The sequence below is a fragment of the Lepidochelys olivacea genome, assembly GCF_965140295.1.
Source record: "Lepidochelys olivacea isolate rLepOli2 genome assembly, chromosome: 3".
NCBI lineage: Eukaryota > Metazoa > Chordata > Testudines > Cheloniidae > Lepidochelys > Lepidochelys olivacea.
Window position 1 is genome coordinate 134,261,791 of NC_140413.1, and position 27,322 is coordinate 134,289,112.

Genomic DNA, 27,322 nt, shown 5'->3' on the forward strand with positions numbered 1-27,322 from the left:
AGACAATCATTCCCTACATTACTATAGGTCCTGATTCAACAAGATACTTACCCATATGCCTAACTTCAGCACATGAGCAGTCAGTGGGGCTACTCACATGCTTAGACACATTGCTGAATTGGTAATAGTCCTAATAAAAAAAATCCAGACTTGTAGTCTCTTTTCAGGCAAGGTCATTAGGAAGTCAGTTGGAGTTTTTCTTGACTAAGGACTGCAGGATTGGGCCCAAAGTCTTTGCAGTGTTAATCCAGACGTTTAGGTAGGATTTTCAAATGTACCCAATACTGGGCTAACTTTGCTCCCATTGACATCAGTGGGAGCAGAGTTAGACCAATGCTGAGTGTTTCTGAAAATCCCCCACCTATAATTTTTGGTTACATGATATATTAAGGTTCCATTTATGCTAGGTTAATGAGTGCTTAAAACATGTTTTAATCAATGGTTAATCAATTGTTATAAAGTCCAACAGCTCAATAGGCTGGTTATAAGTGTGGCTTATAACTACCTACTGATATGTTCATAACCATCTATAAAATATTCTAATTATGTCTGTAACATGCTTAAAACATATGCTAATCATTTACAAACCCTTTAAAATCTTTGTAAATGGAACCTTAACATAAAGTGCTACTATTCCTTTTTCCTTTCAATAATGCTCTTGTCTCTCTTTGTTCCAGTAGTCTCAATGCTCCGAAAATGTTTTTATTTGTATGGCAGTAGCAACTAGAGGTCCCAGCCCCACTGCCCTATGCACTGTTCAAACACAACAAAAAGCCAGTCCCTATTCCAAATAGTTTGTGTTCTTATGATTAAATCATGAATCTCTAGAAGCCTGGAGATCCGGACTCAAATCTCAACTCTGCGGCAGACCAGCTGTGTCACCGTGAGCAATTAAGTTACATTCTCAGGCCCAAAACGTGCCTAATTGAAGTCAATGGGCGTTAGGCACCTACATACCAGGATCCGAGCCTCTGCTCCTTAAATTCCACAAAGGCAAAACGTGGATAATTCCTACCTACCTCACAGGCGTGGTTGGGTTTAATCCTGATTGTTGTTGGGAAAGTGCTTTGAGATTCCGGGATGGACGGTGCTGGAGAAGCGCCATTACAGCCAACCTCTGATTTTTAGGAAACTCTTTGAAAATCCGCTATCCAGGGTTTAGTTACCTTCCGAACTCCCCAACCCAGCCAGGCTGAAGCCCAGGGTAAATTCCTACAGAGCCCCTAAGCTTGACGGGAGCAGCGCTACGTCTCGGGGGGTTAGCTTCAGCCCCGCAAAGCCGCCGCTCCCCAGGGCCGAGCGCCACTTCGGCCGGGACCAGCTCAGCGGGCGGGCCCGGCCTCGGCCCCCAGGGTCAACCTCAACCTGACGCGCCACCCTGCAGGCCGGTCCACTGGGGGGCGCGTTGGGAGCGGGGCGACTCCGAACCTGCCCCACTGGGCTTTTGACGTCACCGTTGTTCAGTCCCTGCATTTGCCAGGGGCCCGAGGGGCCCCGCCCCCCCGCAGCTGAGCGCCAGAAGCCCGCCCACCCTGAGGAGCCGGGGCCCGCGGACAGGTGCCTCTGGTCGCCTCCCGGCCCCTGCCGCGCCCGCCCTCGCCCTCGCAGCAGCAGCGGCGGCGGCGCTGCCTGGCCCCCCCAGTCGGAAGCGAGCGGGACGGCCACAGGCGGCGGCGAAGGAGGAAAAGTCAGGAACTGGGCTGCGGCCCCCCCCAGCCGGAGGAGCGCGGGAAAGCCCAGCCCTGCCCTGCCCAGGGGGGAGGGCGCGGAGCCCTTCCCTCCATCCCCTAACACCCGCTCCGCGGCGGCAGCAGGCAGCCGGCACCTGGCCTCCGCTGGGGACGGGAGACGCACCTGCGGCGGCGGCAGATTCAGCAGCAGCGGCAGCAATCTGGGCACTTGGCGCCCCGCTTCTCCAGCTGCCGGTGCAAGCCCTGGCAGCCCCTCTGCAGCGCCTGCGGCCCCGGCACCTGCCCCCTTCTTCTTCTCTGTCCGATCGGCCGGTGACAGCCCCCGGCTGCACCTTTTCTTGAAGTCTGGGAGCCCCCACTCCACCCCTGCTCTTCCCTATGGGGATCCGAGAGTTTCCCAACGGCACGGCGAGGGGCAAGACCACCACAATGTGAGTATCAGCCCCGGGGCGGCGCCGGCAGGGCGCTCCCTTCTGTTGCACCGGGAAGGGGACCAGGTACCTGCAGCGGCAGGAGGCGCCCAGCTGTGCTGCCCGCTATCCAACGCTCGGGTTCCCGGGGGGGATCTGAGGGTCAATCCCAATGGGGGGGTCCCAGTCTTGTGGGGGAGGGGGGGCAACACGCGAAGTTCCCGGTACTCCTGCCCCCATCTCCCCGGGAGGCCGGGAGCCAAACGCCGCAGGCTGCGCACCTGGGCAAGGGAGTTCTTCTTGGGGTGCTTTAGACAATGCTAAACTTGCGCTGGAGCCCTATGGTTTGCGGGGGGATCAGCTGTTTGTGGGGTCCGCGCTCAGCATTTTTGCCCCTTTCTCAATAGGCAGCGCTGGGGGGGGGGTGTCGGAGTGACTGGCAGAGGGGCGCTTTCCCTTCTCCCGGCCCGGGCAGTGCCCAGCCCCTCTTGGCCCCTGTACACTTATTGGGGGGCGAAAGGGGCGCTCCCGTCCCTTCCTTCGCCAAGTCAGCGCTCGGCACCTCCCAGCACCTCAGCTGTTACCGGGCCGTGTTCACGTCCCTTTCCTGCCTTTCCAGTGGCATGAGGAGATCTCCAGATGTCAGCCCCAGGAGGCTGTCAGACATCAGCCCGCAGCTCCGGCAGCTCAAATACCTGGTGGTGGATGAGGCAATCAAAGAGGATTTGAAATGGTCCCGATCCGTGGAAGATCTCCCCAGTGCTTCCGTGGGGCTCACTCCCATCGAGGAAAGGATTCTGCGGATTACCGGGTATTATGGCTATCAGCCCTGGGCTGCCAGCTACAAAAGTAAGTCCCTTGTTTATTCCTTCTCTTCTTACCAGCGGTCGCGACACTCCTCCCTTTCCCCCTCAACTTTGTTTGCTGCAGCAGCAGCCTCTTCTCAAGCTGCCTGCAGGGTGTGGGGCAGGGCTTGCATTGCACTCTGGATTTAACCCCCTCTCCCCTTTTCTGTGGCAACCCCTCACATTGCTACTTCAATGTCCCAGCAGTTCGGAGGGATGGAAATTAACTGCCTAATTTTATTTACTACCCTCCTTTTTCCTAAACTGGATCATATCATCTTTGTCAGTTTTGTAGTTTCCTCTAAAATATTCTCTTTCCTTTATTTGGTAGGTTTAACTATGTTTACTTTATAAATTGTTGCTTTGCCCGTTGACGTTTGTGTCTGATGAGATTGATAGCTAATTCAATGCTGAACAGTAGAAAAAGTTGCCCATACTCTGACTGTGTTTGAGGTGGCACTAGGTGGTGGCATTGTGATCAGTTCAATACAGATAAGTGTGAGATTTAATCATTTGAACTTTCTCCTTATTAGGAAAAATGCTGGTGATTATAGAAAACATGTTAGCTTTGGGCAAAGGGATTTCAGTTTAGTGCTGGAACTCAAGACAAATGTGAACATTACAAACGGTTGCTGTGGCATAACATCGTTAAGTAAATCATTACTTTACATGTAGGTTAAAGTTTGCATCTTTTATACTGAAAATGATATTTTATCACTTTATTAAAATGTCTAAGTTGAAAGATTTAAAGAAATGCTTTCATTCTCGGCTAAGGGATTTAGCACATATAGTATTAATTTTTTGCGTAAAATCATCCTCTGAGTGATTTGGTGTGAATCATATTAAATTCAGTATTAAAAATATTGCTCTCTGTGTTGCTGATGCCATGAGTGAAGTATAATGATCAGCTTATTTGTGACAATTGCTTGGGTGCACTAGAGCTTTTTAAACCTGTTCTAGTTTTTGAAAGTAATATATTATTCAGTATCCTCTCCCTACTATCTTGAAGGATCATTGTGTTTTTGCAGGAATTAAACTTTTCCCTGAATTAAAATATATTTACCCTTTCCAACACAGCTTCCTGTCTGCATGTTCATAAACTTTGGTGAGAAACTTATCATAGTGTATAGGGATGTAAAGCTGGGTTTCTCTTCATACGCTGTGATGATATCTTGAAAAGCTTTAATAAACATTGTGGAAATATTCATACTTCTATAACATATAGTTGTATAACTTGTGTAACATTGGTCTTCCATTGTTCATCATTACCAAAGATGACTGCATGTAGTAACAGTTTTTAAGAATTCATTTGCTTTTGTGTGGAAGTCAATACCGTTCAGAACATCACAGTTTTCTGTTGTAAAAATATTATTCTACTAGAGGATCATGATTTTGGTGGAAAACTGGTTTTGACAAAAGAAGTCTTTGTTCATTGTATGCATTTCTAATGCATTCACCCTTGGATTATCTGATTGCCAATGCACTTAATAATAAAGGGGAAAGATACAAAAAATATGTTATACTTTATTTTTCTGTTTTTCATGAGCCATCAGCAACTCATTAAAACACTATTGTAGGATGTTAGAATATGAATTAGCAGATAAGGTCATAATAGTTTTTGTGTAAAACCAGTTTATTGTATTTTTCTATGGTTATTACTATTCTAAGAGTCTGATTTTGCTGCCCTTACTCACAGGGAGTTGTACCTTTCTTCAAGAGTAGTCCCATAGACTTCATTGGGACCATTCATCTATGCAAAGTTATTGGATCCTGTGATCAGACCATGTATGGGTGCCAACTTCTGAGTTGGATATTAATGTTCCTGTCTGACACCATGACTAATAGTCCAATTGAATTCATGGTGAGTTACTGCGGATGATCCTTCTAAAATAGTAAAAGTCATTTTCAGCTGCTCAGTTATAATCTATTGTTGACATTTATAACTCCACCGTAAAAGTTAATTGTGAGCCAAAACTTGGCCTTCAAAGGTGTGTTCTCCATAGCAATTTAAAAAAATAACAAATGACACCTTAGAATTATAATGGTGGGAAATAAATATACAACTTTTCTGAGGATTTTAAAAAAAAATCTACATCAGAATAATTTTACCTATGATGTGAACCCATTTCACAAACTAAAAAGATAACAACCATATTTTATAAGTCTGTTGATAGAAATGTAGAAAAGATTATTTACATCTCTAGCGAGTGTTACTTGGCATGACTCCAAGGAAGCTACTTTAATTTACATCAGCAGGGGATGTGGCCGAATGCATGTAAGATAGATAAATCAGCAAAACTAGAAGGCTGGTTTTATATCAACACTCGGAAAACATTTTTAAAAACTCCTTTATTTTGGCTCATGGAAGTGGTCATGAGATAAGGAGCCTTTTACATTTTAAGTGGCCAGGTTTAATCAGACTAGGTCAGTGGTTTTCAAACTTTTGTATTGGTGACCCCTTTCACATAGCAAGCATCTGACTGCGACCCCCCTTTATAAATTAAAAACACTTTTTTATATATTTAACACCATTATAAATGCTGGAAGCAAAGCGGGGGTTTGGGTGGAGGCTGACAGCTCGCAACCCCCCATGTAATAACCTCGCGACCGCCTGAGGGGTCCCAACCCCCAGTTTGAAAACCCCTGGACTACATACTGTGAACAAAAATAATTTACATTAAAATTAAATTGTAAACTCTTTGGGTAGGAATCCTGTCTTCTTATTATATATGTCTGTAAAAAGTCTAGATACTGTTTGCACCATATAAATAATAATGAAGATAATGAATTGAGTGTGGGTGCTCTGTAGGAAACTAGTTGATGATCGAGTTCTTAGCTTGTGAATATATAAATCAGATTTCATTTCCCTGCAGCCCCTTTTAAGCCACCTCCACAACCAATGACATTTTTGTTACTGAAAGTCTAGCATCTAGGACCAGATTGTGCACCTGTTGCTTTTAATAGTAAGCAATTCCTCATGTTATTATTTAGACTCATATAGTTTATCTAAGGGTATGTCTACACTACGAAATTAGGTCGAATATATAGAAATTGTTTTTTTAGAAATTGTTTTATATTTATATTTGTGTCCCCACACAAAATGCTCTAAATGCATTAAGTGCATTAACTCGGCATAGTGCTTCCACAGTACCGAGGCTAGCGTCGACTTCCGGAGTGTTGCACTGTGGATAGCTATCCCACAGTTCCCGCAGTCTCCGCTGCCCACTGGAATTTTGGGTTGAGATCCCAATGGCTGATGGGGCAAAAAACATTGTTGCGGGTGGTTCTGGGTACATGTCATCAGGCCCTCCCTCCCTCCCTCCCTCTGTGAAAGCAACGGCAGACAATTGTTTCGTGACTTTTTTTCCTGAGTTACCTGTGCAGATGCCATACCATGGAAAGCATGAAGCCCGCTCAGCTCATTGTCACCGTATGTCTCCTGGGTGCTGGCAGACGTGCTACTGCATTGCTACACAGCAGGAGCAACCCATTGCCTTGTGGCAGCAGACGGTACAATAGGCCTGAAAACCATCTTCATCATGTCTGAGGTGCTCCTGGCCGCCTCGGTAAGGTCGGTCAGGAGCGCCTGGGCAGATATAGGTGCAGGGACTAAATTAGGAGTGACTCGACCAGGTCATTCTCTTTAGTCCTGCAGGCAGTCCTATTGTACCATCTTATGGTGAGCAGGCAGGAGATGCGGATGGCTAGCAGTCCTATTGCACCATCTTCTGCCGAGCAGGCAGGAGATGTGGATGGCTTGCAGGCCTTCTGCACCGTCTGCTGCCAGCCAAAGATGTAAAAGATAGATGGAGTAGATCAAAACAGGAAATAGACCAGATTTGTTTTGCATTCATTTGCTCCCCCCTCCATCCCTCCCTCCATGAAGTCCTGCCTGAAATACCAGAGGGAGGGATAGCTTAGTGGGTTGAGCATTGGCCTGCTAAACCCAGGGTTTTGAGTTCAATCCTTGAGGGGGCCATTCTGTGTGACAGTTGTTTTTGTTTCTCTTTGATGTAAAGCCACCCCCTTTCTTGATTTTAATTCTCTGTAAGCCAACCCTGTAAGCCATGTCGTCAGTCGCCCCTCCCTCCGTCAGAGCAACGGCAGACTATCGTTCCGCACCTTTTTTCTGTGCAGATGCCATACTTCGGCAAGCATGGAGCCCGCTCAGATCACTTTGGCAATTAGGAGCACATTAAACACCACACGCATTATCCAGCAGTATATGCAGCATCAGAACCTGGCAATGCAAAACCGGGCGAGTAGGCGACGTCATGAGAGTGATGAGGACATGGACACAGACTTCTCTCAAAGCACGGGCCCTGGCAGTGCAAGCATCATGGTGCTAATGGGGCAGGTTCATGCTGTGGAACGCCGATTCTGGGCCTGGGAAACAAGCACAGACTGGTGGGACCCCATAGTGTTGCAGGTCTGGGACGATTCCCAGTGGCTGCGAAACTTTCGCATGCGTAAAGGCACTTTCATGGAACTTTGTGACTTGCTTTCCTCTGCCCTGAAGCGCATGAATATCCAGATGAGAGCAGCCCTCACAGTTGAGAAGCGAGTGGCAATAGCCCTGTGGAAGCTCAATGAAGACTTCTGCTTAAAAAAAGTGCAGCTGCTGTCAAAAAAGCAAGCAAGATTTTAGGGTGCATAAGGAACGAGATGGAATAACACAAAGAACAATACAGAGATGGTGTTCTCTATTAGGATACTGATCCCTGTTAATCAAAAATTAAGAAATTATTTCAGTTATTTGCTGTCATAGCAACATTGTAATAACTGTTTAGTTCTGGCTGACTACCATTTTTGAGTAGACTCTGAATAGACATTTTTATCTTTCATCTTTCATTTTCAAGGAAAGAAAAGGACTACAGAATGGTCATTGATTTTTAACAAACAAATCAATTGCTTTACAGATTTCTTCATGCAGCTTTAATTAAATCTAATATCTTCTGTAGTGTGCTGTTTATGTATGTGGAAATTCTGGGCAGAACTGTGGCCCATAAGAGAGACTGGGCAAGCTGCTGTAACTTGAGCAGGTTCTGAGGGCTCTCTCTTTATGCTGGTGACTGTAGACCAGCCCAGAATCGAGAGAGCACAAAGGTGATTTGAAACTACTTTAGCTGCCACCCCCATCCCATGCTGCCGGCTGCAAGTTTTGTGTACATCTCTGAGAGGCACACCACAGAATCTCATCCAAAATTCTGTTTTGTTGGAGGTCTTTGCATATGTTTGGAAGGCCTGAATGGTGATGTCACAGGAGGCTAAAACCTGAGTTGCAGCTCTTCTAAATTCAGATTGCATGGGGAAGAAATGCGGAATCCAAGCCTTAGGTGCTTAACAAACTAATTAGTCAGAAAAGTCAGTCAATGATTACATTAGTTCTTTTGAAATCATCATCATCTTCCTGTTGCTGATGCAGGAGCACAGAATAAAATAAATATTGTTTCAAATATTACAATGTATTTAGGAATGTACTTTTTAATATCTGCAATTACTTTAGTTCTACATTTTCTGCAATTTGTAGAAACATAGTTCAACTATGTTATTCTAAATGTATACTAACTTATTTGCCACATTGGGAAGGGTGTACATTCTGGTGATTACTGAACTTCTTGGCACCAATACTTCTCTAAATAGAAATAAAAATGGGGAATAAAGCATGGTAACATGAAATAATGTGTATTTTCTACAAAAAACTGTTTATAACAGAACTAGGTTTTGAATTTTGTATGGCGGCAACACTTCTTAACCTTCTGTGGTATGTGTACCAGAAATTAAATTTCAGTGGAAATAATTCCAGCAAATAATGTAGGGATTTTGTACTTACTCCTGGAAATCTCTGGATGTGGAGAGGATTTTACATAATATTTTCTAGAGGAAGCTTTGATATTGCTATTACTTAATCATTAGTCTTGTGTACCAGACAGTGTTCCTCTTTTCTGCATTTCAGATTCTTTTACATCGTCATTTAACACTTTACAAGAAAATGTAATATGCTTTCTCTGTATAAGAGAAATGCAGAAGAAATGCAATCTCTAAACAATGTAAAGTCAGTGTTTTATGACTCGCTAAGCGCTTTTCCTCTCTTGATGAAATTATTGCACACGGAAAATGGAAGCCCCCTTTGCTCCCTTCATTCCTTTAATAGAGCATTTCTGCTTCAAAAAGTTGTTAAAATATTCCTTTCTATCACACCCTCATACAAAGGACAATATTGCAAATAAATATAGGAGTGGAAAAGTCTTCGGGTGAAATCCTGGCTCCCCTAAAATCCATGGGAGTTTTGGCCTTAACTTCAGTAGAACCAGGATTTCACCCTCCAGGTTTAGGTCTTTGAATTTGCCTGCTATGCACACTCATTCTAAGTGCTATGCACTGAACACCTGTTCCTAAGGCAACTGCATCCAATTATACTTACCCATACATTTTTTTAAAAGATCCTGAACCCTATTGAAGAACTCTATTTAAAATATAGAATAATTTACTACCTTTAACAGATGTGCAATTTTAATTATCCTGCACTTCCTATTTAATTACTACTACATATTTTGTTCTGAGATGGGTTAGGAGCATCTATAACAAAGGAAAAGAGGAATATTTCTCCTTCCTTGTCCCCAGGAAGCTACATATACTGGACTCTGCATATAAGTGGGAGAGGGGGAAATATGTATACTCATATGTACATACACAGTCTCTCTCTTTCACTAATTCTCTCTCTCTCTCTCTCTCTCTCTATTCTGAGACCAAGAATGAAATCTACTAATTGACACATCCAAGATAACAATCAATAATACATTGAAAAATACATTGATCAAAACATAGTACCTCCTCAAGTGTATATAGCATTGCATTTTAAATGGAGGAAACAAGCTACATTAATAGGTGAACCAAAGCATTGAATATTAAAGAGGTTAATGATAAACAGGCTTGATCTTTTCACAGTCTGTTGTGGGGTAGGATGGTATAAAAGATGGAATTCTTTGCAGATAGAAACACAGATAATGATGGTGGGTGGTGGGGGAGCATTAAAATGTTCTGGAAGAAATTCAAAATGGCAGTAAAGGAAAGACAAAGTTTAAATATGATTTTATGTAACTTGTTGGATTTTGGTTTTCTTAAATCTGTCTACCATAAAAAAGTATAAATAATACAAAGGATGTCTTAGAGAAATGTCTAATTCAAGTTTAAAGTCTGTCTAGTGAAGACTAGTTGGCTTCAGACCTTTCAGATTTTATGCAAGTTATTACTAATTTTGAGGTTAAAAATTGTGTTTGGTTTATTTTTCTCAAATCAACCAAATGTCCATTTTGATTGGTTATCATTTTTGTGCTGTGAATTAAACATTGCAGCAGGATTTTAATTCACTGTTTGATACTTTCCTTGTCAGAAGTGCCTTTCCTTAAGGATAAAACACATTTCAAACTAAGTGCATTGTTTGTGCTGTTATTGATTTTAATGGGATTTCTTGTGAGGGAAAGTACTACTCAACCTAAGCAAGGTTAACAGATTCAAGCCCATAATGAATAGTCTATAGAAGACCAAATAAGACAAATGATGGACCAAATGTTAGAGCTGGAGGGAAACAGAGAGGCTTTGAGTTTTCTTATGCCTAAGGGAAGAAGGTTACGAAAAAATTATTTATGGTCAGTAGGATAACCTAGATCTCAAATATAATTGTCCAAGAAAATATGGTTCTCTATTCTTTCTATGACCAAAATAAGCAGGACAGGTTTTATTTTTCTTTATTTTTAATTTGTTTCATGTCGCCATCAGTCATGGAACTGTCATCATAACACAGACAAATATTAGCCACCCCTTTCATTCAAGTGATCCTACAGGACAGTGAAAATGATTATACCATCTTAGTGAGAGACAGAACTCCTAATGCCCAACTACTGGGGAATGTGGCAGGGAGTAAACTGGGCTGGTACAAAGCTATGATATTGCTTTCTATCCGACCCTCCTGCTCAGATCTTAGGCTGCTCATTTCCATCTGGGAGCTGAAGAGCAGCAGAAGGGTATGTGATGAAGGGCAATAACAAGGTGAGATGATGAGTTGACCTGAGCAGCAGGGGTTGGAGCTGAATGCTGTCACCGCTTCTCACCGTCTGAAAACACAAGCTCAGAACAGATGGAAGTCCTCTACGTTTTTTTTATTTTTTGTGTGTCACTTTCCTTCCCTAAGGACAAGTCTCTTGCCTGATCTGACAAGCACTGAAAGCTCCTGGATACCTTGACTGACTGGCACATCCAACCTGAGGCGAAAATGAAACTTGGGCTTCCACCACAGTTGCTCTGTAAATATTACTGAATTAACCCTCTGCAGTCTTCTGAAAGTGGACTAGGGCCAAAGGAAGGATTTGGTGATGGGTTGAATAAATCGTCTTTGCAGTTTGCTGGCAAACTGAGTCAGGACTGATGGAGGATTAAATATACCTAGACTATCTCTGTCTGGTGTTTGTCCAACATGTTCTTAAAAACCTCCAGTGAGGGGGATTCCACAATCTCCTTTGGAAGCCTATTCCAGAATTTAACAATCTTTATAGTTACAAAGTTTTTCATAATATCTAACCTAAATCTCTCTTGCAGCAGATTAAGCCCATTACTTCATGTCCTATGTTCAGTGGACATGGAGAACAATTAATCAGTGTTCTCCTCATAATAGCCCTTAACATATTTGACGATTGTCAGGTCCCCTTCAGTCTTCTTTTCTCAAAACTAAACATGCCAAGTTTTTTAAAATCTTTCCTCACAGGTCAGGATTTTTGAACCTTCTATCATTTTTGTTGCTCTCCTCTGGACTCTGTCCAGTTTAAGACGAATGTGGACAAAGAGTGACACTCAGAACTGAACAGCTGAGATCTCACCAGTGCTGAGTGGAGCAGGACATTTACCTTCCATGTCTTTTCTTACAAAAGTGCTGTTAATACACCCAGGTTATTAGCCTTTCTCACAACTGCATTCATGTTGTTGGGTTATATTTAATTTGTGATTCGCTATAATACCCATGTCCTTTTCAGCGATGCTACAGACGATCCAGTTATTCAATGTTTTATATTTGTACGTTTTGATTTTTTCTTCCTAAGTGTAGTACTTTGTACTATTTCAGACCAGACTATTTCTCCAATTTGTCAAGGTCATTTTGAATTCTAATCCTGTCTTCCAAAGTGCTTGTAACCGCTCCCATCTTGGTGTCATCTGCAATTTTATAAGCATATTCTCTACTCCATTATCCAAGTCACTAATGAAAATGTTGAAAAGTAGCAGACCCACGACAGCCTCCTCACTAGCTATACGTCCTCCCTGTTAGAAGTGAACTGTTGATAACTACTCTTTGAGTATGGTCTTTCAATCAGTTGTGCCCCCAGTTTACAGTAATTTAATCTAAATGACATTTCCCTAGTTGGCTTATGAAAATATCATATTAGACTGTGTCAGAAGACTTACTAAAATCAAGATATATCATGTCTACTGCTTTCCCCCATCCACTAGGCCATTAACACTGTCAAAGAGGGAAATTAGCTCAGTTTGAAATGACTCGTTCTTGACAAAGCCATGTTGCCCTATTCCTTATCGCCCTATTATTCGCTATGTGCTTACAAATTGATTGTTTAATAATTTGTTCCAGTATTTTTCCAGAGATCGAAGTTAGGCTGACTATTCTATAACTCTCTGGTTCCTCTTTGTTCCTCTATTTAAAGGTAGGTACTATGTTTGCCCTTCTCCAGTCCTCTAGGACCTCACCTGTCCTCTGTGAATTCTCAGAGGTAATCACAAACTCTTCCAAGATTCATTCAGCTAGTTTCTTAAATACTCTAGGGTGAATTTTGTCAGGCCCTGATGACTTGAATACACCTAACTTATCTGTGTATTCTTTAAATTGTTCATTCCCTATTTTGGCTTGTGTTCCTTTCCCCTTTTTGTTAATATTAATTTGATTAAGCATGTGGTCACAATTCACTAAAAAAGCAAAACAGGCATTAAATCACGAGCCTTCTTGGTGTGATCCCTTATTAGTTCTCCTCCACTGCTTAGTAGTAGGCCTTTGCCTTTCTTTTGCTCCTAATGTATTTGAAGTACCTTTTCTTATTGCCTGTTATGTCCCTTGCTAGGTGTAACTCAGTTTATGCCTTAGCCTGTCTGATTTTGTCCCTGTGTTCTTGTGGTATACTTTTGTACTCATCCTTAGTAATTTATCCATGTTTCCACTTTTTGTAGAATTCCTTTTTGATTTTCAGGTCATTAAAGAGCTCCTGGGGGATGCATATTGGTCTCTTATTATTATTCCTATCTTTTCTTTCCATCAGGTTAATTTGCAGTTGTGCCTTTAATATTGTCTCTGAGAAACTGCCAGCTCTCAACTTCTTTTCCCCTAGATTTTCTTCTGATGGGACCTTAGATACCAGTTCTCTGAGTTTGTTAGTCTGCTTTTTTGAAGTCCATTCATTGATTCATAGATACTAAGGTCAGAAGGGACCATTATGATCATCTAGTCTGACCTCCTGCACAATGCAGGCCACAGAATCTCACCCACCCACTCCTGCAAGAAACCTCTCACCTATGCCTGAGCTATTAAAGTCCTCAAATCATGGTTTAAAGACTTCAAGGAGCAGAGAATCCTCCAGCAAGTGACCTGTTCCCCATGCTACAGATGGAGTCGAAAAACCTCCAGGGCCTCTTCCAATCTACCCTGGAAGAAAATTCCTTCCCGACCCCAAATATGGTGATCAGCTAAACCCTGAGCATATGGGCAAGATTCACCAGCCAGATACCCATGAAAGAATTTTGTGTAGTAACTCAGATCCCACCCCATCTAACATCCCATCGCAGGCCATTAGGCCTATTTACCATGAATATTTAAAGATTAATTAATTACCAAAATCATGTTATACCATCTCCTCCATAAACTTATCGAGTTTAATCTTAAAGCCAGATAGATCTTTTGCCCCCACTGCTTCCCTTGGAAGGCTATTCCAGAACTTCACTCCTCTGATGGTTGGAAACCTTCGTCTAAATTCAAGTCTAAACTTCCCAGTGACCAGTTTATATCCATTTGTTCTTGTGTCCACATTGGTAATGAGATTAAATAATTCCTCTCCCTCTCCGGTATTTATCTCTCTGATTTATTTAGAGAGAGCAATCATATCTCCCCTCAACCTTCTTTTAGTTAAGCTAAAGAAGCCAAGCTCCTTGAGTCTCCTTTCATAAGACAAGTTTTCCATTCCTCGGATCATCCTAGTAGCCCTTCTCTGTTCCAGTTTGAATTCATCCTTCTTAAACATGGGAGACCAGAACTGCACACAGTATTCAAGGTGAGGTCTCACCAGTGCCTTGTATAACGGTACTAAAACCTCCTTATCTCTACTGGAAATACCTCGCCTGATGCATCCCAAGACCGCATTAGCTTTTTGCATGGCCATGTCACATTGGCGGCTCATAGTCATCCTATGATCAACCAATACCCCAAGGTCCTTCTCCTCCTCCGTTACTTCTAATTGATGCGTCCCCAGCTTATAACTAAAATTCTTGTTATTAATCCCTAAATGCATGACCTTACACTTCTCACTATTAAATTTCATCCTATTACTATTACTCCAGTTTACAAGGTCATCCAGATCCTCCTGTATGATATCCCTGTCCTTTTCTAAATTGACAGTACCTCCCAGCTTTGTATCATCCGCAAACTTTATTAACACACTCCCGCTTTTTGTGCCAAGGTCAGTAATAAAAAGATTAAATAAGATTGGTCCCAAAACTGATCCTTGAGGAACTCCACTGGTAACCTCCCTCTAGCCTGACAGTTCACCTTTCAGTAGGACCCGCTGTAGTCTCCCCTTTAACCAATTCCTTATCCACCTTTCAATGTTCATATTGATCCCCATCTTTTCCAATTTAACTAATAATTCCACCAAGAAGTGGCATGGTATCAAATGCCTTACTGAAATCTAGGTAAGTTAGATCCACTGCGTTTCCTTTGTCTAAAAAATTTGTTACTTTCTCAAAGAAGGAGATCAGGTTGGTTTGGCACGATCTACCTTTTGTAAAACCATGTTGTATTTTGTCCCATTTACCATTGACTTCAATGTCCTTAACTACCTTCTCCCTTCAAAATTTTTTCCAAGACCTTGCATAGTACAAACTAACAGGCCTGTAGTTACGCGGATCACATTTTTTCCCTTTCTTAAAAATAGGAACTATATTGGCAATTCTCCAATCATACGGTACAACTCCTGAGTTTACAGATTCATTAAAAATTCTTGCTAATGGGCTTGCAATTTCAGGTGCCAATTTCTTTAGTATTCTTGGATGAAGATTTTCTGGGCCCCCCAATTTAGTCCCATTAAGCTGTTTGAGTTTCGCTTCTACCTCAGGTATGGTAATATCTACCTCCGTAACCTCATTCCCATTTGTCATGCTACCATTATCCCTAAGATCCTCTTTAGCCTTATTAAAGACTGAGGCAAAGTATTTGTTTAGATATTGGGCCATGCCTAGAATATCCTTAACCTCCACTCCATCCTCAGTTTTTAGCGGTCCCACTTCTTCTTTCTTTGTTTTCTTCTTATTTTTATGGCTATAGAACCTTTTACTATTGGTTTTAATTCTCTTTACAAGGTCCAACTCTACTTGACTTTTAGCCTGTCTCACTTTATCCCTACATGTTCTGACCTCAATAAGGTAGCTTTCCTTGCTGATCCCTCCCATCTTCCACTCTGGGTATGCTTTCTGCTTTTTCTTAATCACTTCTCTGAGATGCTTGCTCATCCAGCTTGGTCTACAACTCCTGCCTATGAATTTTTTCCCCTTTCTTGGGATGCAGGCTTCCGATAGCTTCTGCAGCTTTGATTTAAAGTAATCCCAGGCCTCCTCTGCCTTTAGATCCATAAGTTCTTCAGTCCAATCCACTCCCCTAACTAATTTCCTTAATTTTTGAAAGTCAGCCCTTTTGAAATCAAAAACCCTAGCTGCAGATTTATTTTTGTTAATCCTTCCGTTCAGTTTGAACTGAATTAGCTTATGATCACTTGAACCAAGATTATCCCCTACAACCATTTCTTCTATGAGGTCCTCACTACTCACCAAAACCAAATCTAAAATGGCATTCCCTCTAGTTGGTTCAGCAACTACTTGATGAAGGAATCCATCAGCTATCGCATCTAGGAAAATCTGAGCCCTATTATTATTACTAGCATTCGTCCTCCAGTCTATATCTGGGAAGTTAAAGTCTCCCAGGATCACGCAGTTTCCATTAGTATTTACTTTATTAAAAACATTAAAAAGGGCTGTATCCATATCCAAATTAGATCCCGGCGGTCTATAGCACACGCCAAGCACTATCTCAGGGGAGGCTCTTATAGTTTTCTTCCCCAATGTAATTTTTGCCCAGATGGGCTCTGTCTTATCCATTCCATCGTTTCTTATTTCTTTACATTCTACCTCATCATTGATGCACAGTGCTACTCCACCACCTTTACCTTTATTTCGGTCTTTCCTAAACAGCACATACTCTTCAATACCTGTAGTCCAGTCATGACTTCTATTCCACCATGTTTCTGTTATCCCTATAATATCTGGTTTCACTTCCTGCACCAGTAGCTCTAGTTCCTCCATTTTGTTACCTAGGCTCCTCGCATTGGTGTACAAACATCTTAATTTTTGCTGTTTGGCCTCGCTCACATTCTATACCCTATTAGGCACAGTCATTCTACAGCCAGTATAACCTATTAGACTTGTGTCTACACTGCCCTTCCTCCTTATATACATTCTCCTACCCACGGCTGTATCCTTTCTTACTTTGTTTTCTTCCATCTCAATGCTAAAATCCGGCATGGAGATTACCTGGACATCTCCCAACCATCTCCCCCAAATTCCTAGTTGAAAGCTCTCTAAGTCAGTTGTGCCAGCCTCCATCCTAGAAGTCTATTTCCTTCCTTACTCAGATGAAGTCCATCCCAAGAGAACTGTCCTCTGTCCATGAATGCCTCCCAGTGGCCATACATCCCAAAGCCCTCCTTATAGCAACACTGCCTAAGCCGTCTGTTGATAGCCATAATCTTGTCACACCTTTGTTGCCCTTCTCTAGGAACAGGCAGAATCCCACTAAAGATTACCTGAGCCTCGATTTCCTTAAGTGTCTTCTCCAGCCTAGCATAGTCTCCCTTAATACTTTCCAGCGAGAATCTAGCCATATCATTTTTTCCCACATGAAGGATAATTAGGGGATTCTTTCCTGCTCCCTTTAGGATCCTTTTCAACCTCAGATCTACATCCCGTATCTTAGCACCTGGAAGACAGCACACCCTTCTATTCTCTGGATCAGCTCTGGTTACAGTCCTGTCTATTCTTCTCAGTAAAGAGTCCCCGATCACATAGACCTGCCTTTTCCTGATGAAGGTGCTATTCTCCAGTCTATCCCCTGTTCCCTCTGGCTGCAAGTTCTTTCCATTCCTATTCTCCCTTGTAATCCTCTTCAACCCATCCTGTATCCTCCTGGGGCTCATATTTGGCGTAGTCTCCATTGACTCTTCCCCTTTTCCTATAGGACTAGCCGCTCTTCTCTTCTTCCTTGCCCTTCCACCTTCAGCGACTACCTGCTGAGCCCCTTCTTCATTTTCCAACTCTGCAAACCTGTTCTTGAGCTCTATTTCTCCTTCACTAGCCCATATTTTTCTCTTCCTGGTTCTTTTAGTCACATGTTTCCACTGACCACTTTCCTCACCCAGTCTGCCCTCAGAATTCCCCAGCCCTGCTTCCATTTGTAAGTCTGAGCTTTTCCCTTCAGATACCTCATGTCTTTGCTCCATAATCTGCTCAAAGCCCTTCCTAAACTCAACCAGACTTTCCACTTGCATCTCCAAACCTCGGATCTTTTCCTCCGTCAGCTCTATCAGACGGCATTTCATACAGACAAAACTCTTACCAGGTGCCCCCTCCAGGATCATGTACATACCGGAGCTTCCACATCCAGTCATCTCCTTTGTGTCTTCCACTACATGGGTCACTCCCACTGCTGCCTCTGTATCTGTCATAGCCTTCCCACCTAAACCCTGTTAACCTGGGAAACACAAACCATTCCAAAACACCACCACCCACAGCAAAACCAAATCCCAAACAAGCACCACAATACAAACTCCCCTTACAGACTCCCACTCAGACTCCCCTGTTTACAGCTCTGTTTGCTGGCTCCTGTGCTGCTGCAGCTGTCTGACTTTCAACTGGTCTGTGTCTCACCTCCTTCTGGACTTTAGAACAAGTGTATACATTTTTATGTATATAGCCACACTTCCTTTCTTTTTACCCTGTTTCTCCTTATTAAACAAGCTATACCCCTCTATACCAATATTCTAGTTGTGAGATTTATCCACCAAATCTCATTGATGCCAATTAAAGTGATGATTTAGCTTAGTTCCAGTTCTTTCTGTTTATTCCCCATACTCTTTGCATTTGTGTGTAGACATCTAAGATGTTGAGCAGATTCCCCCACAGTTTTCCCTCTTGTTGCTCCTATGACCCTACTGTAATGTTTTCCTTTCCCCCCCTCCCTCAAAACATCTCGACTTCAGTTAAGGTCACCTTTTTTTATGCTTGGTGGTGGGCTTTTGTCACCCTCCCCCTTTGAACCTCACATTCCACCACCCCATATTTTGCTTAGGAAAAATATCCTGCAACCAGCCCAAGCCCATTTATATTAGGGGGCATTTTGGTTGTGTGACTCCATATTGTGATATAATATACTCATGTATGATCTTTTAGATAGCCTAGTTAGAAAAAAGCATCTAGGGATTGTACATTACAGACTGATAAAATATGGGGACTTAAAAACTTCAGTTCAGTGTCTGGGTGAAGTTAGTAAGGGACACAGATCCCTGGAAGTGTCCACAAGAAATAAAAGACAAAACAGAAGAGAGCGTTAGATCTGTCTAAGAAAATGTCAGGCGTGCTACAGAGGAAATATTAGACACAATGGGCCAAATTCATAGTTGATACAAATCTAGTGATGACAAGGTCTTGGGTGCATGAGGATATCTTTTGGTGGCAGAGAAGCTATGCAGTAGCTAGTTTGTACAATATTTTTAATGGCCATGCTATTTAACTATATGTGGTGATAATGTCATTCTTCTCAATAGGCCTGCAAGCAAATCCCATTTAAAACTCCCAAAGTTAGGCTTCGTACCTTTAATATGAACAGAAATTGAGTTAAGTTCTGCCCTTACCATCTTCCCCCTAAACCACACGCTTTTCCCAGACATGAATGCTGTCTGGGCTATCCTAACACTGCAAGGTCTTTTTGTTGCACAGTCAAATAAGCAAGTTTAAATTAAAACATTGCAGCTATTACTTTTGAGAGTGTGCATGGGGGAAAATAAAGCATATATTCGTATCAATGTTTATTTTTAAGCATTGATATGAATCAGTCTAAATTATTAAAAATAAAAATCTAAATCTGCCAAGCCTAGTCATTGTTCTAGCAGACATGGAGATTCAAAAAGGTAAACTTTTTATTAACCATTAAAACACAAATTATAAACATCATATATCTAAATATACAAAGTAAATATCCTGGATCAACAAATCAGACCTGTTTTTACTATTCATTTGCTGGTCCACTTGTAACAAGCCTAATTCAAAAGTCTGAGTTGCTGGAAATTGACTCCAATGAGTTCACAAGCAGCATTTTTCTTTTCCTGTTTGTAAACTTTGATTATTATCTATGAAAATATTTTTTCCTGTGTGTGTGTCTGTGTGTGTATACAGTGAAATTGACATTTACTGACATTTGATTTTCCAATAAAAATTAAATCCTTCCAAGCCTATTTTTGAATGTAGTAGCCTTCAGGATGACAGGTGGGTGCCTGCACTTCCAGGTGCACTTAGTGATGGGAATCTGGCCCATGTGAAGGCACATGTTATATTTTACAATATACTGTTATTCCAAATAACACAGTGGTGGAACCCAGTGTAATGGGGGGAAAAAATCCAGTAATTATGTGCTGCAATTACCTTTTATATGGTAGACTTAGACCACTTATTTCTAGGCATTTTACAATAGCCCTAAATTAGCCATTTTTGTAGTCTCAGCAGTGAATGCTATATAGTTTGACAGCCAGTTATTTCAAAATGCATACAGCCTTTATACTCCTAACTGCAGTTTCTAGAAAAAAGGGAAAACTAATTAGGAGGTGTGATAAAAAAGTCAATGTAATGTGCTTTTTACCTTTCCTCTTTCCCCCTAGGTTAAGCTCTCTGGAGGGAAGGAAGCAGAAAAGAAATTCCCTTTCATTGTGGTTTATTCAGGGAAAGTAATGTGAAAGTTTCCTGTAGCTGTTGTACTAATAAGTGTGTGAGCATCCATAATATATTTAAAGGCTTGAAAAGATCATTTGCTCGGATGCTTAGTAGTGTTTGGTGGAAGATTTCTTATACAGGAATCAGCGTATGCACTGAATGATAATTTCAAAATACCTGCAAAAATCTAATATTGAGTAATAAGCAGTAGATAGATATATACAGTGTAATTCAGTATAATATGTCAATGCTAATGTTAGTCTCACTGTGCTAATAAATAGGAAGCACCATAGTGCTTTTCTGGTTTCCTCCAGAACTGGGCAAATGTTTTGCCCTCCTTGTTCCTCTGCCTCCAAGGAGGCTGAGTTGGCGCGCGCATGCTCTCTCTCTCTCGCTGTCTCTCTCTATATATATGTATATACTAGTTGTGAGAAAGGCCATGATGTTTTAGGTTTATAGATGACTGTTCATTCATCTTGAAGATCCCAAGAAAGGGTGTAAAGCTACCAAAAATGTATTATCTGAATGGATTTAGATATTCATTAAGGATGCTTACAGCAGCCAAAGTCAGACTTACCTACTTAGGGATGGTGCTCATCCCACTTGAAGAACTGGACCTTCCAAGGCTGAGAGAGGTATCTCTTCTCTAGTTAAGGCTGTTACTATGGTGATATTAATTCTTAGTAGGAAGATAGGAATTGTGATAATGGATAAGACTAGTTGTCCATCTAGTCCAGTGTTCTGCACCCAGATACTTCAGGAAAAAGGTGCAAGCCCCACCCTGCGGTAGGCAGGTTTTTTCCTGACTGCTGTAAGATAGTTGTGAAACATAAGAATTTAAAAATTAAACTTTGAAAGGGCAGAACATAAGGGAAACATTAATATTCTGGCAACTGGTGCATTATAGTTTCAAACATTCAAATACCACCTTAAAATAATTCAAAAGCTTCAATGAATATATTGAAGTACAATAAATTTTTTAAAATACTAAATAAGTTAGTTGTAACATATATGGGATCAGATAGATCTCATTCTGTTGGGCTGTAAAAATCATAACCAGTATTAGTGATAAATCTATGACTATTAAGGTTAGTTCAGCATTCTGAAATGGCTAGCACTAGAACCTCAGAGTTACAAACATCTCAGGGATGGAGGTTGTTCATAACCCAAAACTATTCATAACTGAGCAAAACATTATGGCTGTTCTTTCAAAAGTTTACAACAGAACATTGATTTAATACAGCTTTGAAACTTTACTATGCAGAAGAAAAATGTTTGCCATCTTAATTTAAATGAAACAAGCTCAGAAAAAATGTCCTTATCTTGTCAAATCTTTGTTTTTCTAATCTTTACCTTTGTTTTTTTTTAGTAGTGTATGTTTAACACAGTACTGTACTGTATTTGTGCGGGTTTTTTTGTCTTTGCTACTGCCTGATAGTGTACTTCTGGTTCCAAATGAGGCATGTGGTTGGCTGGCCAGTTCGTAACTCTGGTGTTTGTAACTCTGAGTTTTTATTGTATTAATATGTTGCTGAGGATAAAACAGGGTTATACACTGGCAGCAGGCTAATGTTAAAGTAGATTTATATATTGCTAAGCAGTAAACAAAGCTTAATTGCCAAAGTAAACAATAAAGAATAAATCATTTTAAATGTCTATCAGTAAATTTAGAGGGTTTAACTACAAAATTAAAAGAAGGAAAATTCTGTAGGAACTTCTAAGAAATTTGTCCCTGATACCCTGTTATTTCAGGTAACACATCCACAAGATTGGATGAGAACCAATGATTCAGGGAAACTTGTTTAACCAAGCATATTTCTCCTTATGCCACTTGAAAAGGAAGAGCATGACTATATTGATAGCTAGATCTTATTTTAAAGGAAGGACTGAAAGATTTAGAAGCTAGAGTTCTATTACTTAAAGAAATGTTATTTGAGGGGAAAATTACTTTGGTCTCTATATATGCACCATATCAAGTGATATTTTTATGAAATTGTTTCCCAAGAACTGCAAGGCCTCCAATGAAGGAGAATTTTCTAACTCAGGGGAGGGGCATGTGAGGAGTGAGATTTTTACAGTGTACTAAACTCCAAACTGGATAGGTCAGATAGAAGAGTCATAAATGACAGAGATGCTAGTAAAAAGTTAAATGGTCATTTAAATAATCTGCCATTGAGAGATGTATGAAATCTGAAAATGCAAACAATAGGGAAAATTCATTTACTTCAGCCATGGAATCATAGAAATATAGGTCTGGAAGGGGCCAGCCTCCTCCACTGAGACAGGGCTAAATATTAGCTAGACCATCCCTTACAAGTGTTTGTCCATCCTGTGCTTTAAAACTTCCAATGACAGAGATTCCACAGTCTCCCTAGGCAATTTATTTCAGTGCTTAATCACCCTGCCAGGAAGTTTTTCCTATTATCTAACCTAAATCTCTCTTGTTGCAATTTAAGCCTTTTACTTCTTGTCCTGTCCTCAATGGATAAGGAGAACAATTTATCACCCTCTTCTTTATAACAACCTTTTATGTATGTGAAGACTGTTATGTCCCCTTTCAATCTTCTCTTCTGCAGACTAAACAAACCCAGTTTTTTCAATCTTTCCTCATAGGTCATGTTTTCTAGACCTTTAATAATTTTTATTGCTCTCCTCTGGACTTTCTCCAATTTGTCCATGTCTTTCCCGCAATGTGGTGGACACAGCTAGACACAGTACTCCAGGTGAGGCCTTATAAGTGCTGAAGAGAATGGAAGAATTACTTCTTGTGTCTTGCTTACAACACTCTTGCTACTACGTCCCAGAATGATGATAATTTTTTGTAGTATTACATTGTTGACTCATATTTAGTTTGTGATCCACTATAACACCCAGCTCCTTTTTTCCTGTACGTCTTCTTAGGCAGTCATTTCCCATTTTGTATTTGTACAATTGAGTATTCCTTCCTAAGTTATTCTAAATGTAGTACTTTGCATTTGTCCTTACTGAATTTCATCCTATTTATGTCAGACCACTTCTCCAGTGTGTAAAGATAATTTTGAATTCTAATCCTGTCCGCCAAAGCTCTTGCATCCCCTCCCATCTTGGTATCATCCACAAACTTTATAAGTGTGTTCTCTATCCCATTATCCAAATCATCTCTGAAGATATTGAATAGGACCAGACCCAGGACAAAGCACTTCAGGACCCCACTCGATATACCCTTCTAACTTGACTGTGAACCATTGATAATTACTCTGAGTACAGTTTTCCAACCAGTTGTGCATCCACCTTATAGTAGGTTTGTCTAGGCTATATTTCCCTCGTTTGCTTATGAGAAGGTCATGTGAGATAGTATCAAAAGTCTTACAAAAGTCAAAATATATCATATATGCAACTTCCTCCCCCCCATCCATAAGGCTTGTTACCCTGTCAAAGACGGATATGAGGTTGATGTGACATGATTGATTCTTGACAAATCCATGTTGACTGTTATTCATCACCATATTATCTTCTAGGTGCTTACAATTATCCTTACCAGCTTGACTCTAGATATCTGTAATGAAGTTTAGAACAATCTCACTTCATTTCTATCACCATCATCATCTTTTATAGCACTGAGCTTATCTCAGACGATGGGAGGCAATATTTTGGGGAATTTAAAGAATGAGATGTGGCTGCTATTAGGTCAATGAACCAGATATTTTTGGAGTGAAGCATTTATGGTGAGGTCAAGCCTAGTATAATAGTCCCTCTCAAATTTTATAAATATTTGCAATTATGCAACCCATTTAGGCAGAACTAATACAATAAATAGACCTCTCACCCGGTTTGAGACAACCAAACAGAGAAATAAGGAAGCATTCATTTCTAACATATGCAAATTATTAGTTGAGATTGATATGAAACCATATACAAATATTATGAATAGGTGGAATAAAAGTATTAATAGGAAAATTCCACTTAATGAGTAGCTGCAACTATAGAAAAGAGATCACTTTTGTTTATAATACTACTATGGAAAATGAGTTCAAAATTCTTTATTGGTGGTATTTGATTTCAGTAAAATTTAAGCACATTTTCAAAGCAGGATCAGATCAATTCAGGAGGAGAAAGAAATTTTATCCATGTACAATAGATATGCCCTTTTATCAATAGCTACTAGTCCAAATTTAGAGCACTAATTTGAGACTAATTACTAAATATAACATTCCAGTTGATCCAGGCAATGTTATTATCAGGCTTCCTTATGAAGAGTATTTATCAGAACAGTAGCTTGATAGCGTACAGCAAAGTGGGTCTTGACTCAGGACATCCATCTACTATTTTAGCATGATGAACTAGCCATGGATTTCCCAGTCTTGGAAGAATTCACTCATCGTATTGAGATAAGGCAAGGAAGATTTAAAAACATGATAAATAATTAGACATGTGGATGTCTTTTATTACATATTAAGTGAAAGGAAAATCAGTAAAAACTTCAGTCTGTGCTGACTTCCTTTGATTATTGAGTTCAGTCTCGGAGGTCAAAATTATTATTGTTGTTGTTACTATTATTTGTATTATCTTAGTGCCTAGGAGCCCACTCGTGGACCAGGACCCCATAGTGCTAGGCGCTGTACACATACATAACAAAATGATGGTCCTCGCCCCAAGGATCTTACAATCTAAATATAAGACAAGAGACAACAGATGGAGACAGACAGATGGGAGTGCAAGGAAACAATGAGACAGTATTGGTGACAGGTAGTGGGGTGAAATCCTGGGCCCATTGAAGTCAGTGAGAGTTTTGCCTATGATTTCAATAGGGCCAGGATTTTCACCTCTGTTTTCTTAAATGGAGCATAAATTAAAAGATGTGTGTGGGGAAAGGGACTATTTTATCTGCTAAAAACAAAAGGATGGAGGAGAAAGATTTCATTATATTACTGTCAAATATATTAACTCTTTAAAGCCTACTGTGCCTGGTTGTATGCAAATTTGACCACATAAATATACACAATGCAAACAACAACTATTTTGTACTTGTCTGCACTGTTGCCAAAAAATGCCTCAAAAATATGTACCAATTCTATGTCATGGAAAAAATTAAAATAAATTGAAAAAAACCCCCAACCCTTTATTTTTACTGATTTTAATATGCTAGGATTTAGTGCCATTAAAGTCTAGCTTTATGTGGGAAACAATGTTATCACAAAAGCCTTAAATCAGGATATATTGTAATGTAAAGGATTGCTTTAAGTAGATTAAATAGGGTCTAAATAAAAATCTTTAGCTCAAAATATTTCCCATAGCGGAGAGAGTTGAGAAGCTGTATGATTGAAAGGACAAAGAAGGGTTTAATTATTGCAACACTCACTGGGCTGTGTAGCATTTTCATTATTAGGAGTTTTATAAACGGCCTAAAAATGTTCACTTCAGGCTGTACCTAGGCATGACCTAAGGGCAAGTTCTTTTGAAAATGGCTTTTATTAAGAAAAAAATCTGGTTTGCACTTTAATTTAGATAGAAGCAATAAAAGGCTAAGTTGCTTTATGCTAAGTATGTTTGTTTGTACACTGCTGATCTTTTTTTGAGGATTTTTTCTAAAAAGGAAATGTGTTGCTTAAATTCTTTTGGCAACAGTACAATACAAACAATAACTTTTTACTTAGTACTTAAATCCTTTCTCCCAGGCCAGCCCTAACACTTATGGGAAAAGCTTCTAGTCAAAATCCATAAAGGGACTCCTGTATTTTCCTTCAAGCCCTCATAACTCACCTCTTCCATAGTGTATACAGGATACTGCAATCTGATAACACAGATGAGTTTTGATTACTGCTCCCAACTTGTCTAAGAATTGGGTACATCTTGTTGTTTTGTCACTCTGTCTTCTCCAACTCCCACTCCAGCTCATTTGTTTGTCGTATGTACCTGTTATATTGTTTAGGTTGTACATTCTGTGGGGCGGGGAATGTAATATGGTATATGTTTGTACAGCGCCTAGCACAAGGCACCAACTTAGTTGGCTTCTAGGTGTCACCATAATATAAATATTAAATAATAATCAATACATAATAATTAAATTGCAATGACTCCATATCTTGAATACATTTCTGCGGTATTATGTTATAGATCAAATAATGATTCAGAACGAATTGTGTTAATTAGTACAAATATCTACTTTAAAATGCGTATAAAAAGTGATTTATATGGTACAGTAAAAGTGCTTTTAAAATTGCTTAAATATAAATTTACATAATAAACCAAAATGACTGTGTATCAATCAACTCAATATTCTAAATTTCTTTTTTAAAGTCCCTAAACCAAGCCTGTATCTAAGCAGAAATATATATTTAAAAGGAAGCTTTCTGTTCAGCCAAGGAAAAGGACAATCTGGTAGTAAAATGAGCTCTTGACAGCCTAAAATATTATTCTTTGGAGAGAAAATTGTATTGATGATAGAGCTTTTCAGTTATTAAGCGAAATGCAAGACTAACTCTATCAATTTACCCGATAACTTGTCTTATAATCCATTCTCTGTGCAATCAAGCACAAGTAATTCAAGCCAAGGATAAAATCTGTATTCTTTCCCATGTTTTAGTAGTCCTGCAGGCTTGGAAAACTGTGTTTATTTAATGTGCTCAGGCCTGCCTATATCAGGCAAGGTCACTAGGCTGATGAGCTATAACAACTCTTTTGTTATGTTATGTATGAGAATTCCAGGGGGTCTCCAAACAATACTTATATGTTGCAATACTGCTGTGCTGCCATAGTGGAGTAAGTTAAAGATCTAGTTTCAGCCCTACCTCTGAATCCTCTGATTTTCTGGATCTAAACTGTGCTTTTAATGGCATTAGAATATGGGGAGGGAGGTTACCTGTGGGGTTTAACAGTCCATGAACACTAGGTTAAAGTATCATATAAAGAATTATGGATTGTGTTGACTTTGCTAAAAAAGAGACATCTATAATGGTTGCATAAACTTTTTTTTAACTACTAAAGATTTATTTTTTTTAAAAAAGAAAACAGGCAAAAAAGGAAAAACTTTTCTGTTTATAATATTCAATAAATATTATATGGGATGTTATGGTATGCCAAGTAAAAGCTTGTTACATCATTATTT

General features: G+C 40.3%; 1 protein-coding gene and 1 long non-coding RNA gene across 3 annotated transcripts in view; one reads left to right on the forward strand and one right to left on the reverse strand.

Moving 5' to 3' along the window:
• Positions 1–1,451, reverse strand: part of LOC311518789 — a 124,276-nt gene extending 122,825 nt beyond the window's left edge. The window contains exon 1 of the long non-coding RNA XR_014711114.1: positions 1,020–1,451. This is a non-coding gene — a long non-coding RNA (uncharacterized lncRNA). The remainder of the gene's footprint in view (positions 1–1,019) is intronic.
• Positions 1,452–1,971: 520 nt separating this feature from the next.
• Positions 1,972–27,322, forward strand: part of SLC35F3 (solute carrier family 35 member F3) — a 292,700-nt gene continuing 267,349 nt past the window's right edge. For both annotated transcript variants that reach the window (XM_084624848.1, XM_084624850.1), the window contains exons 1-2: positions 1,972–2,122; positions 2,721–2,950. In XM_084624848.1, the coding sequence (XP_084480974.1) occupies positions 2,070–2,122; positions 2,721–2,950 (283 nt within the window). In that variant the 5' untranslated portion in view covers positions 1,972–2,069. The remainder of the gene's footprint in view (positions 2,123–2,720; positions 2,951–27,322) is intronic.